This window comes from Poecile atricapillus, chromosome 18, assembly GCF_030490865.1.
Source record: "Poecile atricapillus isolate bPoeAtr1 chromosome 18, bPoeAtr1.hap1, whole genome shotgun sequence".
In the NCBI taxonomy this organism is placed as follows: domain Eukaryota; kingdom Metazoa; phylum Chordata; class Aves; order Passeriformes; family Paridae; genus Poecile; species Poecile atricapillus.
The window spans coordinates 8,894,435-8,909,449 of NC_081266.1; the positions used below are offsets into that span (position 1 = coordinate 8,894,435).

The window sequence follows — 15,015 nt, forward strand, 5'->3', positions numbered from 1 at the left end:
TTTCTCCCCTGGAGGAACCTCAGTCTTTTTCTCCATTAGGACCTTTTAGCAGTAGTTAGTGTGCACACACCTATCCATTTGTTGTAGAAAGGGAAGGCAAGAAAAGATTTCTGTCTTCTCGTTGCCTCTTTTTGTTCACAAAGTTCAATGATTTCTTTTGTCTTGCCCTCCTCTTTTGGATAGTGTACAATTCATTTTATTAACAATATTCCTTTATATTGTTTGGGTTTTTTTAAAATCTGATTTAAGATAAAATTATTTTTCTCATTCCTCCTGTTAGGGTAAACTCCAGCTCTGCCATATATACAAATACTGTCATATCAGAGAGGAATTATGGATATTTGAACCTGGGTATTTGAAAAACTTGGATTACATTATACATTATTTTCAGAGTTTATTACATTCCATTTTTCTTATTTACCTTGGAATTTCTTTGAAAATGTTTCTCTTCAGAAAGAAAAAATGGAAAACTATCACAAGATGTTTGTTGCCCTGAAGGCCTTTAGAGTACCCACAATGAGGCAGACAAACCAAGCAAGAAATCACTCTGCACTGGCCAGAGCCTCCTGCAAGACCCATTTCCTCCTGAAGGGACTGAGTACAACCTGCAGCCCTGCCAGGGTCTGGGAGAGGTGTCTGGACTGAAATAGAGACTCAGGAGTGGGGAGGAGAAGAGCCTGAACGGAATGTGAGACTAGGAAATGTGGAGAGAGAGATGTTTCCCATGTTTTTAAATGTATGTGAGTGCTCTTTGCTTCCAGAGAGCTAAATGAGTAATTAAATGTCTATGGTACTTGGGACAGAGAGAGTGGAGTGGGTACAGATACATTTGCTGGGAATTTTAGGGGTGAACTCATGAGAAATACTTGCAATCACAGACAAGGGTTTTACTCTGCTATAATGGAAGGAGGAATCTTTCAGTCATTAAAAGGCAGAAACATCATCAGATGGAATTTCATACTATGAAATTTGACTACATCAGTATGAAACATTCATGCTCTAAGGGAACAGTAAAGAGAGAAGTATTTCCTTGACTAAAGTTATAATACACTTAATTCTTTTCTAGTCTCAGTTTATATTCTAGGGAAGCTTTTTCTCCCTTACCCACACTTACAACTGGTGCATGCTGGAATAAAGTATCTATCTGAACAGCAGTTCAGTTTTCTAAGGGTTTATATCTCATAATCACCTTGTCTTGAATTTTTTCCCCGAGACTAGACCTTTACACATCTTTTCATAATCTGATATATTGTGTCTCTCAAATCCAGCCACAGTCATTGTCTTTGTTGAGATTTTTAAGCCATCTTTCTTACTTCACATGATTTTTTATGAAATCTGTGGGAGTTTGGCAGAGATGTCTCCTTTATTAAGTTTGATTTACCTTGGCCAATGGGATCAAATGCTCTCTTCTGCAAATTTGTGCTCTACATTCAGCTCTGTCTCACATACATCAAAAATCCAAAAAAAACCTTCACGACTGTGTGCACTAGGAATAAACTGCGAATGTTTTTTTTTTGCTTCACAAATACATTCTGGATTACTCAAAGTCCTTGTCTGACAGATGCACCAGGCTTATATTGTTATTTACAAAGCAAGCTGTTTTTTTTAAGACAGGATTGCATTTTTGCCCTGTTTTTGTATTGCCTAGCAGGAAAATAGGCAGGAATAGAGTCCTTGAATGGCTCTACATTGTAAATAATACTGGGATGCACTTTCTTATCCTCACTGTGCCTCTAATCCTATCCATGTAAATGAGCAGAATTTTTTTTAAAAAAGACATATATACCAAGCTTAAAAAAAAATTATTTAGTTAGCATGTTTTCTTTAATCTCATTTAATGAGTTGAGTCTTCTATTCAAAGCTAATAGTAAAATGGGAAGATAATGGAATGTTTGGGAAGAATAAAACTCTCATTGGGGTGCTAGTAAGACACAACTGTCAGGTGTGAATCACATATTTTGTGATCAATTCCATAGAAATGGCTCTTTCTACCAAAAATGCAAGGTTTTAGCACACACGTGAAAAAACCTGTTAGTGTAGTATTTTGACATTAGGCATCTAAATTGTATAACAAGAATGAAAGATTAGTTTATTCCATACTGTCCTGAGCTAGCTACAGTACCTACAGAGAATAAATTCAAAGTTATCTGGCTCAATAGCTTTGAAAATCTCTCTGCAGAAATGTTAGGGATGCACTGGATGCTATAAATGGATTTATTTAAATTAGATGTAAAATGTAGTCATTGTTTTCATCCTAATCTTGACATAGCAGTGCTATCACATTTATGAGAGAATGGTCATTACTATTAGCAAACCTGTCAATCAAATGTCAAAGCCTGGCCTTTTCCCTTTTTGTAAGACACAGGGAGGGCAAGGGTGACAGATGAGTCCAACAGATCATCCTGATGAATAATGTTCTGTAGCAAATTCAGAACGACACTTACACAAAATGGTCTATCACAATACCATATGAATCATCTCTCATGTCAATCATAACTGGAACTTTTCAATAAATATGTTTGAGTGGGAGTATGAATTCACTCAAAGGAGCATGAACAATACAGAGGTTATTTTGTTCAGCGAGATTATTTCCAATAACAAGACAAACAAATTTATCACAGGTGAAGAAACAAACAAGAATTTGTCTCAGCATCTGAAATTTCAACCAGACATTAAATTAAACCTATAGAAACTTCAGTTGATATTTATAAAGGTGTTTTCTAATGGACTGAAGATTATTCATTGTTTAACTGTGCTATAGATTTGAACTTTCCCATCAAAACAGGTAACACAAAATAAAAGGAACCTTTTAAGCTGGTAATTTGAACAATTAGTAAACATTAGCTCCTCTGAAAGAGCAGAATATGTTTAATAAAATACAGTTAAATTTGAAAGGCAACCTTAAAGAGTAAAGGCATAAGGAGTCACATGTTTTTATTACTGGACAGTAAGTGCCTCTAAATGAAACACCCAATGTTCTTCTGTTTCTCATTGAAAAAGTGGCATTTTCCATTTTCTTCTTCCACCACAGGTCACCATAGAAAATCCAGTGCTATTATCCCAGAAGAAATATTTTCCCCTTGGGTTTGTTTTTCTTAACCACTTATCAATTCCACCCGTTTTCAACGACTGGGAACCAAGGAAACGAAAGAATTGAACATATTCCACTGAATAAAGTAACAGCTTGCAGCAAAATGCAGTTCTATCCTTTTCCTAGCTGTAAATTTTGCCACAAGTTGAAATCAGTGACGCTCAGCAGAAGTGTTACACCCCAACTTGAGGCACCTTTAAATAGGTGAAGAACATGTTACAGATTTATGAAGCCCTCCTCATCTCAGCATTCTAGTGATTCACAAAAGGTGACCAGGCACCTACAAAAATTTTCCACAGTGCCCCTGCAAGGAAGTCAGAAGGACATAAAAGTCTTGTCTGAGGCCTTGAATTTTCACTAAGTGACTCAAGGGAGAGAAGACAGTGTAACGAGCAGAGAAGAAAAATGGCAGATATGGACTTTAAGAAAAACAAATTGAAAATGGTTTGTAATGTGCTGAAGAACAGAATTTGTAGAAGGACTAGAAATAAAAAGATAAAGAAATGACAGAAAAAAGAACAGAGCAGAGAAAGGAGGGCACCATAAAAAGAAATTAAAACACAGGAAGAAAACATAATAAATAGATGAAAAGACATGCTTTTAAAGAAAGAAATATATGAGGTTTAGGACAACACAGTCATTGAGAGAAGCACGAGAAATAAGAGCTAGATATCAAATAGTTAAACTGTACATACCTTCATCAATGGGTTCATACTTCATAATAATTTCTAAGGCAGTTGTTTCCTTAGCTTCAGTTTGAAATTGTTCTTTTATAAGAAATTTAAGGAGCTGGCTGTCAGGTAGAATTTTGCCATCTGTCGAGTAAGCCTTGAATAGTTCTTCAAATTCAGGCCTGTGTACAAGAGCTCGATAAATTGCTCTGAAGTCGTCCATGCTAATAATATTTCCTGACTGTTTGTCAATAGTTTTCTGAGGGAAAAAAGCAAGCAAAATTTATTAAAAAAAAAAAAAGAAATTAATGAAACAACATGCAATTATACAAATTATGCACCAAACACTCTTTTATAACTGACCATAAGAGTGAGCATCATAGAAGAATCCTCAGGCAACAGTGACTACAATCAGATTACACTCCTCAACTTTTAGATGACACTTTGTGTGCTACAAATATTTTATGTAAAGTAAAATGGACCATATGACACAATTAGCATCTAAATAAGTGCAATAAATTTAGATTTAATGCATTTTTAATATTCAAACACATTGTTGAAAATCTTTAAAATGCTATGCATTAAAATAAATGTGCAGCATAAAACTTATCAAGTGGAAAATATATTTAGTATAATACCTCTCCAACAGCTATTTACACCATATTGTAAATACTGTCAGTCAAATTTGCACACAAAATCAGCAACCAGTAATCTTAAAAATGAAATAAGGATGACCAAATTGCCAAGAAATACAACCCTTTCAACACTTCAATAAACGAAGTTAATTGTTTCACAACAAAACAATATTCAAGTTTGAAGACAAGATATTTTGTAATAACCTATGACACCATGTTCTAATCTTAACAAGCCAGAATGTTTAACTTAGATTAATTATTCACACTTTCAGAATTCTTGAATTGTAAGCTTGTTTTCATACAGCTTACAGAATGTTAGCATAGTAATTAATTTCTGTGTTTCAGTATAAAAGTCACTAGAAAAGTTAAAAGGCCACAAAAGAATTTGAGCAGAATAATGCTTTTTTACCATTTCTGCTTTTTACATTTTTCACAGGTTTAACAATTCTATTTTTCCTTTAAAATTTTCTACTTAAAATAAGTAACTGCATATATATAAAAATAACCATAGAAATAAATATATGTCTTGCATATATATAAACATAATATATAAAAATATAAATATAATATATATAATATATAAATATAAATTGCATTTCTATATAAATATAAATATAAATATATTAAATATATTAATATATATTAATATATATTATAATATATAATATATATTAATATATATTAATATATAATAATATTTATATTAAATATATAAATATAAATAGAAATAGAAATAGAAATATAAATAGAAATTTATTAAAACATTTATAATATAATATAATATAATATAATATAATATAATATAATATAATATAATATAATATAATATAATATAATATAATATAATATAATATAATATAATATAATATAATATAATATAATATAATATAATATAATATAATATAACCATAATAAGATATAATATGTAATACGTATATTAAGATATAATAGCATATATATAATAATATATAACATATATTCTATTATATAAACTATATAATATATACTATGTATATTAATATTATTTATTAATATAAAATATAAAATATAGTATATGCTATATGCTGTATATTGTATATATGTTATATATTAGTTAATTATGTACTGATTAATTAATTAATATCAATACAGAAATATAAATGTTTCTATCATTTTAGCCTGATTTTTGCTTAAAACCTGCCAAATCAAGAGAAATCTTCTGACAAAATTGCTCACAAAAACCACAAATGGCAATCCACTGCCTCAGTGCTTATGACTGTAAACTGATGAAAATTCTCAGTTGTTGGCTCCTTAAACTGAGATGCCAAAGACACCACGTTCCAGCATCCAAACATCCAAACATGGCCCTTACTATGGCTGCTTTGGCTTCCACAGAAATGTCTAGAAGCAGGAAATTGCTTACTTGAGCTCTGGCTGCTCTTTGATCAAGAGATTGGATTACTGCTAAATTAGATTGGTTTTGAAGCCATACCATGAAAGCCAAAAGTTTAAAGATCTGGTGCCAGTTCCTTCCTATGCAGTAAAGTTCTTTCTGCACTTCTGAATAAGTACAATAGGAGTAAAAATATATTAAATAACTGAAACGAGTACAAAATTAAATTTCATGAGGAGTTCTAGTGAAAAAATCTTACAAATGAGTACTTCAGTGTTTGCTTTGAGTTTGCAAAAGAGAATAATAATGATCATTATTAACAGAAATCACCAGCAAGAAAATATTTCTGTACAAATGCTAATTATACACATTTCATTACTGCTGAGAAATTCCCCATCTAAGGTTGATTTCTTCCATCCAATTTTTAATGTTCTTAACAGTGCTGCAAATTTGCTTATAACCATTAAGCAGGAAAAGAAAATACCAACTTCTTTTGAAAATAAACAGTCTATCAGGACTTGGAGGATGTTCACTTAGTTACTGGCACAAAGAGAAGCTGGACAAAAAAGTAAAGTTTCTATTTTAGCTGCCTCCTGGTGAAATACAGGCAATAATACTACACAAAAGAACTCTTCAAATTAAAGTGATAAAAATCATGTCACTATAAAAAGATATTGTAAATTTTTGAGGTAGATTTTTATCATTCCTATTTTTATTAATGCACATCAAATTTTTGCTGTTCAGAAAAAGAAGAGACAAAGTCTTGAGAGAAATTAGATGAAAATTTATTATTCCTTAAAACCTTAATGTTCATAATTCTGATACTGCTCAAAAGAGTATTACAGTAAAATAAGCTCAAAGAGAACAGAGAAGAAAAAAGCTGATTATTCCTTAAAATTAGCTTTCTATAAAATGTATTTTGCTATGTATAACCATTAGATTAACTGCTGATGTGCAGTTAATTACAAAGATGTCTATAACATCCAGAATGCTTTGGATTTTTACATATTGTTTCGCTGATGAAATATTTGAACCCCTCAAACTACTGAACCCCTGTAAATCTTTCTCAAATAGCATAGGGCACCTAACAGTACTGCTATAAATAACTAGATCAGGCTATTGGGTATAATATGTTGTTAAATACAACTAGATCAGACTTCTTCTTTGCAGGTCACTTCCCTCAAATCTCCTTTTCTCTTCCCACAGCTGACCATCTCTCACATTCCTGCCAGAAACTAAAGTAGGGGGAAGATAGAGGAAACCACAAGAAATATTTTTAAGTTCTCAAGAGATCCTCTAGCTTTGAAACTTTCTCCATGCAGTGAAAGTTCAAAAAACCACAGGAAGCCTCTTCAGCCAGGGTTGAGCTCATGCTGCTGGTTCTACCTTGGTTTGAGAAGGCAAACAATGAGAGAGGAAGACAGGGTGAGGAAAGCTTAGTGCCTTCCTTCTTATGACCTTTCTGACTTGCCATAGTTAATTGTCTCTGCCAAATCAGGACAAAATTTGCCAGCTGGTTGCAACATTCTCAAAAGAATCATATCTATAAAGGTGAAAGTAAGTAAATATACATGTATTTATATAAATAAATATATATATATTTATATATATATACACACTTGTTTTCATTCCCTTAGGGAAAAAGCATTACCAGACAGATGGGGTTTTTTGGGGGGGAAATGATGTAAAGGGAAAATCTTAGATATTTTGAGTCATTACATGAAGAAAATATGTATCCAGTACTCATTTGTTAGTATTTGCTCACTGAGACAAGATCTGCTTGGCAGTAGTTTGCTTGCCTACACTAAATGAACTTAAGTCCAGCTTCTAGCTGTATCATGTCATCTTCACAGAAATATCTTTAAAACTGCCACCTCTCAAGGCCAAATCCATTCCCAGGGAGTTAGAGAGCGATTCCCATCCATTCAGGCACACCTCTTAAATATTACAGGAGAGGTATAGTGGAGAAAGGAATGAATGTGTGCTGGATCTAAAGCCTGGACAGCTCAGAGAAATCCCAATTGTCCTCCTGGAAAGAGGATTTTGAGAAGATTGCTCTCATGGCTCTGTCCAGAATCAGACAGACATGTCTGGGCTCATTAGCTTGACCAGAGAAGCTGAATAGGATGAAACCAGAATGCTTTAACTTTTCTCAAGCGCAGACATGTTACAAAAAAAAACCTGGGAATCCAAACCAACATATTTTCCATCTTACACTAATTTGTTGTGGAGAAAAGACAGAGTTATGTGGGTGTCAGTCTCTCCGAGTAACAAGCAGTAGGACAAGCAGGAGTGGACTCAAGTTGTGCCAGGCTATTAGGAAAAATTTCTTCACTGAAAGTGTTGTCAAGCATTGGAACAGGCTGTCCAGGGAAGTGTCTGCGTCACCATTCCTTGAAAGTACTTAAATGCTTGCAGATGTGGTGCTTAGGGACAAGTTGCAGAGGTGGACTTTTCAATGTATTAATGGTTGGACTCAGTGATCTTAGAGATACCTTCCAATCTAAAGGCTCATGATTCAAATTCAAACCCTGGGTTATCTATTTTACACAGACATGAAAGACCTGGAGGAGGAAAATTCTTTGCTGATTTTGCACACCACACTAGCTTGAAATACATTTCCCAAAAAATTAACTTGAAAAAAATCAGCAAACATATGATGTGTGTAACTGAACTTCTAAACCATTCATTGCTTAATGGACATACACCTTACCTTGAAAATATGTTTTAAATGGTCTTCATCAAATTTTATTTGCATTTTTTCAAGCAGCCTCCTGCAGCCCTCTAAATCAACATTCCCATTCATGAAATCATTCTGAATTGTATTCCAAAACCACGTATGAGACGTCAGGTTAAGGAAGATTCTGGCCAATTAAATTGCCTTTTAATGGAGGGGATGAGGGGGAAAAGTTTAATTTCATTAAACCTAAGAAGATTGTGCTTCCCTTTCTTCATACTCTAGAACATCCTTGCATTCTGCCCTCTGAGAATGCAGCAGGCCCCAAGGTGTGCAGGAAGAGATTTCTGCTCTGTCCTCAAAGTCCCAGAGAGCAGTGACAGAAGGGCCGAAGGGAGGGTGTGATCAAGGGGTGGTCAGGGTGCAAAAAGGGCTGCAGTGAGAGGAGGGAAACGTGGGGAAGCCGAGGGGATTCAGCAGGCTCAGGGAATGGTGGGGAGTGCCAAGAAACACCAGGGAACGAGTGCTCCCAGCACTGTGCCCACCCAAACATTATCAACCGGCCCTGGCTGACAGGACTGGCTGCCCCAGGCCCTCCAGGGCATCCCCTGTGTGCCCAGGCCTGAGGGGAAAGGGCCATGTCAGGGGCATCCCAATGGCAGCTGTCACAGGGCAGGGAGAGCAGAGGAAGAGGAGAAGGTAGAAGAAGAAAAGGATATCTGTTCTCATCCATGGTGGCTGTGCACCGCCTGCTCCAGGCCCCTCACTGCAGTGGCATAGCCGAGATCTCACTTGGGCTCACAGTGGGCTCCTCATGCCACTGTGACCTGACAGAATGGCATGGAATGTTCACTCCCCCATCCTTCCAGTGTCGCTCCAGTGTTGCTCTGGTGATGTCACAAACTGCAGGCGCCCAGCACAGGCCCCTTCCTGCCCCCGCTCCACCACCCTGCCACCATCCTGTGCCTTTTCCTTCCAGCACAAAGTGTCCCCAGGCCCTGCCCCTGTCTCCCACCCATTGCTCCACCACCCTGCCACCATCCTGTGCCTTTTCCTTCCAGCACAAAGTGTCCCCAGGCCCTGCCCGTCTCCCACCCATTGCTCCACCACCCTGCCACCATCCTGTGCCTTTTCCTTCCAGCACAAAGCGTCTCCAGGCCCTGCCCGTCTCCCACCCTTAGGATATCCCACACCCACAGCACGTGTGCTGGCAGGAGCTGTGTGGGGCAGAGCAGGCCTTTTGCAGCCAGCCGTGCCAATGTCCTCCAGGGGAGCTTGGCCAGCTTGGCCGAGGTCTCTCTGTCCCGGTCCGAGGTGACAAGCTGGTGAGGCAGAGGCTGCCAGCACAACATCTTCCCCCAGATAACCAGGAGCACTGTGCTACCAACCCACTGCAGAGACCTGGGGGGAAATCCCTTCTTTGGGCCTTGGAGAACCAGCTGGCTTCACGGCACAGGGTGATGGTGGATGTTGAGAGTTGTGGGATGCCACCCCAAAGTGCTGGGAGGCCACCCAAGCTCCCACTTTCCTGCTGGGAACTTCTCTGTCCTCAAAACCAGCCTGGGCAAGAGCAGCTGTCCATGTCCTGCTTTGAGGCACACCAGTATCAGCCTTCAAATCACTGGGACAGCCCTTGGAAATCAGGCTGGACTTACACCCTGACTCCATTTCCCACTCGTTTTACAGGAATTCTTCCCCAGGCAAACTGCTTCGAAGTTGCCAGCTTCCGTGTAGCTGTCAGCAAGCCTGAGTGAGACTCGAAATGTGACAGACCAAAGGCAGTTTGCCACAGATTTTATGCTGAAGTGCCTCAATGCTTACTGAAATACCAGCTTTGATACAATGGCCTAAATAAAAAATGGGGGAAAAAAGACAAAATGGAGTTGTTTAATTGATTTATTTCTGGATCACTCAGGAGAGTACAGAGACTTCCAGCAGTCAATCACCACTTTAAAAATAATTCAGGTCTGCAGTGACTGGAAATAATTTGTTTGGGTTTTTTTTTTTCACTTTCTTCATGTACTTTTTAAGTACTTTACCAGGAATAGTCAAAATGTCAAAGGCAGCAGAGTGCTCCAGCTGAGATAGCAAGCAAATTCTTACTTTCCTTCGCAGTTTTAACCAAAATTATATTCATTTTTGTAATTTCACACCAAATGAAGCATTGATTATAAGGAATCTAGTAAGGAAGATCAGCAAAGACATTGGGACATTATATCTAGATTTTTTTTTTCATTGCTACTGAAACCTTGTAAATTCAGCCTTCAGGCTTTGCTTGTGCATATATCTCTCAATCCCTTATATAGATACATGAACAAAGAGAAGATCAGGACACTGGAGGAATAAATTTCTTATAGCTAGTGCAGAAGATATTTCAGGACTGACCAGGGATGTAGGCTGGGTGTTGCAGCATTAAAGAATAAAGAAATGCTATTCCTCTCTCCCAGTATTTATTACAAAGGTCAAAGGAATGCGTGTGATTTTGGTTTACTTTCAAACTATGATAGTGATTATTTCGTAACATTTATCACAGATTATTACAAATGCCTACCATCCTTGCTGTTTTCTGTAAACATAACTTTTAATTAGAGTTTCAACAGAAACAAAGTTTAATTGCAAGAACTACTGTAAATACTACACTTTAAAAAAAAAAGGTGTAAACATTCAAGCATTATTCTTGCACATATTAGATGTTTTCATTGTAAGCATAAGATTTTGCTGTTGTTCATCACAGCTGGTGGGAATTGCAGTGCCACATGGGTCAAACACACCCTTTTGTAAATACTCATTTGTGGCTTTATAGATTCACTGCTGACTGACCATGATTGCTCTCATTGTCTTGGTTTTAAAATGTCATAAAGAACTATGCATTGATATGGTTTCAAGGAGAAAAAACTGTGCAAAAATGGGCATCTTCAGATTACTCTTCTGATGACAAATGAAGATTTTGCATACTTACTGCCCTCTGATTTGGGAGGTTCCTTTCTCTATGTATCTGGATATGATAATAAATATCCCAGAGAAACCAATGCAGTTGAATAGAGAGAAAGATGGAGCACAGAGAGCATTTTCTGTGCTCCCTCCGTTCTTCAAAGAGAGCTGCATTACCTTTGGGTCATTCTCTTTTCACCCCACAGCTGCTACTGAGATCCATCCAACACCAATCCAACCCTTTAGTGCCTATTTCCTGCTGGAGACCATTCAATGAACAAGTAGCTGTCTTTACATGAAATTTGGTTGAAAAAGTGATTATTTCTTTATTGAAAGTAGGAGTAATTTTATTAAAAATGTTATACAATCCAGGGCTGCTATAGTGAAGATGGCTTATTGGGAGTGTAGTTTATATCTTTATATCTGCAGTACCAGAAAATAGAAGAAATTTTGGCCATAGATGTAAGTGCTCACAGAAACAGATATAACACTAGAAATTCTGGATTGGAAAAAAATCACTTTTTCACAAATATTGAGCATGAACAAATAATAAGGAACAACAAAGAATGATGAAAAAGATGGAACAGTTAAATGACTTTCAGTTTCAAGATTTATTCCACCAGATCAATCCCTTATGTGATATGATTTTGCAATACATTGTTTTGTTCTGTAGAATTAAATTCTGTCAACTTTAAAATGCTGTTTCTATATAGAAAAACTGTAGCAAAGAGTGCAATAATAAAAAGCATTTAATATTGTAGTATCAGTCTATCAGCCTACCTTTATGAACTTCTCATTTTCTTTCAATTTCTTTTCTCTAGAAAAGAGGGGATCTATGATACCAGAATTTGTAACAAAAGCTGCTCAGAAGGATGAAATTTCAGCAGAATAAATGTTCTGATGTCACTGAAAATGCCTACTCATTTTTAGCAATGCTATGAAATTAATTTGAAGAAGGTAATTACAAAACAGGCTTTGCCAATTTTCCCTCTACATTCTCCAGGATGGGCTTTGATTTATTTTATTTCATTTTATTTAATTTAATTTTATTTTATTTATTTTTTATTTTTTTATTTTTGGAAAGTGGAAATTTGAGAAAGAATAAAGATTATGAGAAGAAACTAAAGGTGTACAACTCCATGGAAAACTTCACTGAACTTTTATTTATACATTTTTATGGCTCTGAATGTCTTTGAGACTTAGTTGCAACTGCTCCCTTTTTTGTCTGTAAGTGATTTTTTGTTGCATAGGGAATATGCCAACTTTCATTATTTTTATTCCTGAAATTGCCTCCTGTTCTCTCTAATGCTTTGAAAACCATTCACATTCTTATAGCTGCTTGTGAATCCCTCTCTTTTATTTTTTTTTTCAGTTCCCTGTATTTTAAAATTTAATGAAGGATTGACATGTATAATATATGCATATTTATATATACAACAAAAACAAAAATTCAAGTTTTCCACTGCAGTAAGGAGTTCAGAACACCTTTTTTTCAGAACACAAATTTCAATTCTTCAAGAATGTCTCGGGCCCTTCTCTAGTTAGGATGTGATTAAAAATGTATTTTTGTACTCTCTACAGGGGAGGCATTGGAGATGGATTTATATTCTGAGATTCCATTCCAAGCATCCTAAACTCAGCAGTGCTGGTATCCAGGCTGCCTGGAAAAATTATATTATGGCAGCTGCATGTACACACTGTGTTATTTCTAATTCATTCGAGTTCCCTTCCTTAGGATAAATGGCAATTACAGCGGCTCTCTGGCTGTCAGTAGTACATGACACCACTGTCATTGTGTCTGCTGAGCAGTTATTTTAGTCTCTGTTCGCTCCAGAGGTTACACATTTGGTTTCTTCAGAAAAATACACCCAGTGTGGCTTATTCATTAGAACAGCCTCATGCTGCCTCCTGTGCTGAGCCACAGAGCAAAGGCTGAGCAGAGGGAGTTGCATTTCTTGCTGCCACCGCCCTGGCTGTAAGAGCTCTGGGGCACATGTGGGGAGGAGAGGACAAGAGCAGGACAGGGAGTGCCCAGGTGTCAGCTGAGGATGAAAGGGACAGGTGGGAACCCTCCTGCTACCCAGGGGAACAGTCCTGGTACTCCCTGAAAAGCCTCCTGTGGCAGTGCATGACCCTGGCGCGTGGTGGCTCTTCTTACGTTCTCATCATCCTTTCCCACTGCCTCTGCTTCTCAGAAGATGTGATTCTATTTAAAGAATTAATTACCACTCTATTGTCTTGTCTTGTGTTGTTATGTCACCCTGCAGCAGGTTCAGGGCTGCTGTGTCAGTGACAGATCCCAAGGTGCAGGATGGAGAGCAGCACTTCTCTGTCTGAGGTCTCTGTTTTAACAGGGAGCAGGGAGAGCAGAGCCCAGCTCATGAGACATCCTTGTTGTGTTGTAAGCCTTGCAGGATTGAGTTCTTACTTTTTTGGGTAAATTGTGGTTGTAATACAGCTTTGGTCTAGTTAAATGTAGCCCTATTTGCCTGAATAAAACCAGGCAACTTCACACGGGCAGTGTCTGGGCTGTCCTCGCTGACCAGGTGGTGCAAAATGGCTCAAGCCCAGCTCCTCATCCCCTGCTCAGGTGAAACACCACAAAATAAGGAGGTCAGATGGATATTGAGGAGAGGTTTTGCTCACCATTACCTGATTTACAGTGGTAAAAGGCATCTTTTCCCTGCTGTGATTCCCTGCTGTCTCTGCAGGGCAGGTAAACCACATTACCAGCTTCAAGGACACACCTTTCTGGCACTGAAGACAGCTGGCTCAGTGCCTCCAGCAGAAAGATGGAGCAGGATTTGCTTAGTCATTTCTTCCACGTTATGAGACTGATTCTTCTTGCTTGGAAAATGAAAAATAGCTTTTTTCAGTGGGAATTGTATCAGACTCCTAAAGTGCATCTTAGTAGAAAAATCTATGAAAGCAATGGGTTGCATGAAAACCAACTTGGAATACATAAAGTAGAGAAAGAGGAAGAGAGAATTTATATGTGATGTTGTTTCTCTAACTTGTTTTGGAGCTGGTCAGGAAACTTGCTCTTTTTTCCCTTTGTTATTTTTCCCTTTCTCTTGGAAACTGGAGGAAAAAAAAAATAAAATCCAGTGTTTTTGACCAGACAGAACTGCAACAATAGTGAATAGTGTCATCAGTGACTGCCAAAAAAAAACCACCCCAATTATTTGTCACTCAAGCATTAATTTGCCACTGAATTTCAGACTGATGGCAATTAGTAAACAGAAAATCTCACTGGCAGTTAACAAACAGGAAGGAAAATGAGCACTGCATGTCAGACCACTTTCTTCCATCACACTCCTTATCTGTGTTTTTTAATTTCATCCCTGATTTAAGCATGGAGCAGGTTTTAATATGTTAGCTAACATGTATTTCAATATTTTACAGATCTGCTTCCTCTAAGTTGTTAACTAAAAATAATCAAGCTGTCTGGCCTTTTTTAGGTCCTCAGTCAGCTGGTCACAATCCTGGAGTACAATTGGTCATATCCTATGAGAACAGCCGTCTGACAATAATGCTGAAACACATGAGGAACCTTGTGAGTATTTTTATCAGAATGTGTAACCTGTAAGTCCTTGCATTTGCAGAGTACTGTGAAAACATTAATCTTCAAACAGCCT

At 37.1% G+C, this 15,015-nt stretch overlaps 1 protein-coding gene across 1 annotated transcript in view; it reads right to left on the minus strand.

Annotated features, from left to right (window-relative positions):
- Window positions 1-9,798, minus strand: part of LOC131586083 (1-phosphatidylinositol 4,5-bisphosphate phosphodiesterase zeta-1-like) — a 47,096-nt gene extending 37,298 nt beyond the window's left edge. The window contains exons 1-3 of the mRNA XM_058852820.1: window positions 9,644-9,798; window positions 8,483-8,633; window positions 3,787-4,021 (exon numbers count right to left, since the gene is read on the minus strand). Of these exons, the coding sequence (XP_058708803.1) occupies window positions 3,787-4,021; window positions 8,483-8,633; window positions 9,644-9,798 (541 nt within the window). The remainder of the gene's footprint in view (window positions 1-3,786; window positions 4,022-8,482; window positions 8,634-9,643) is intronic.
- Between the last annotated feature and the right edge of the window lie 5,217 nt (window positions 9,799-15,015).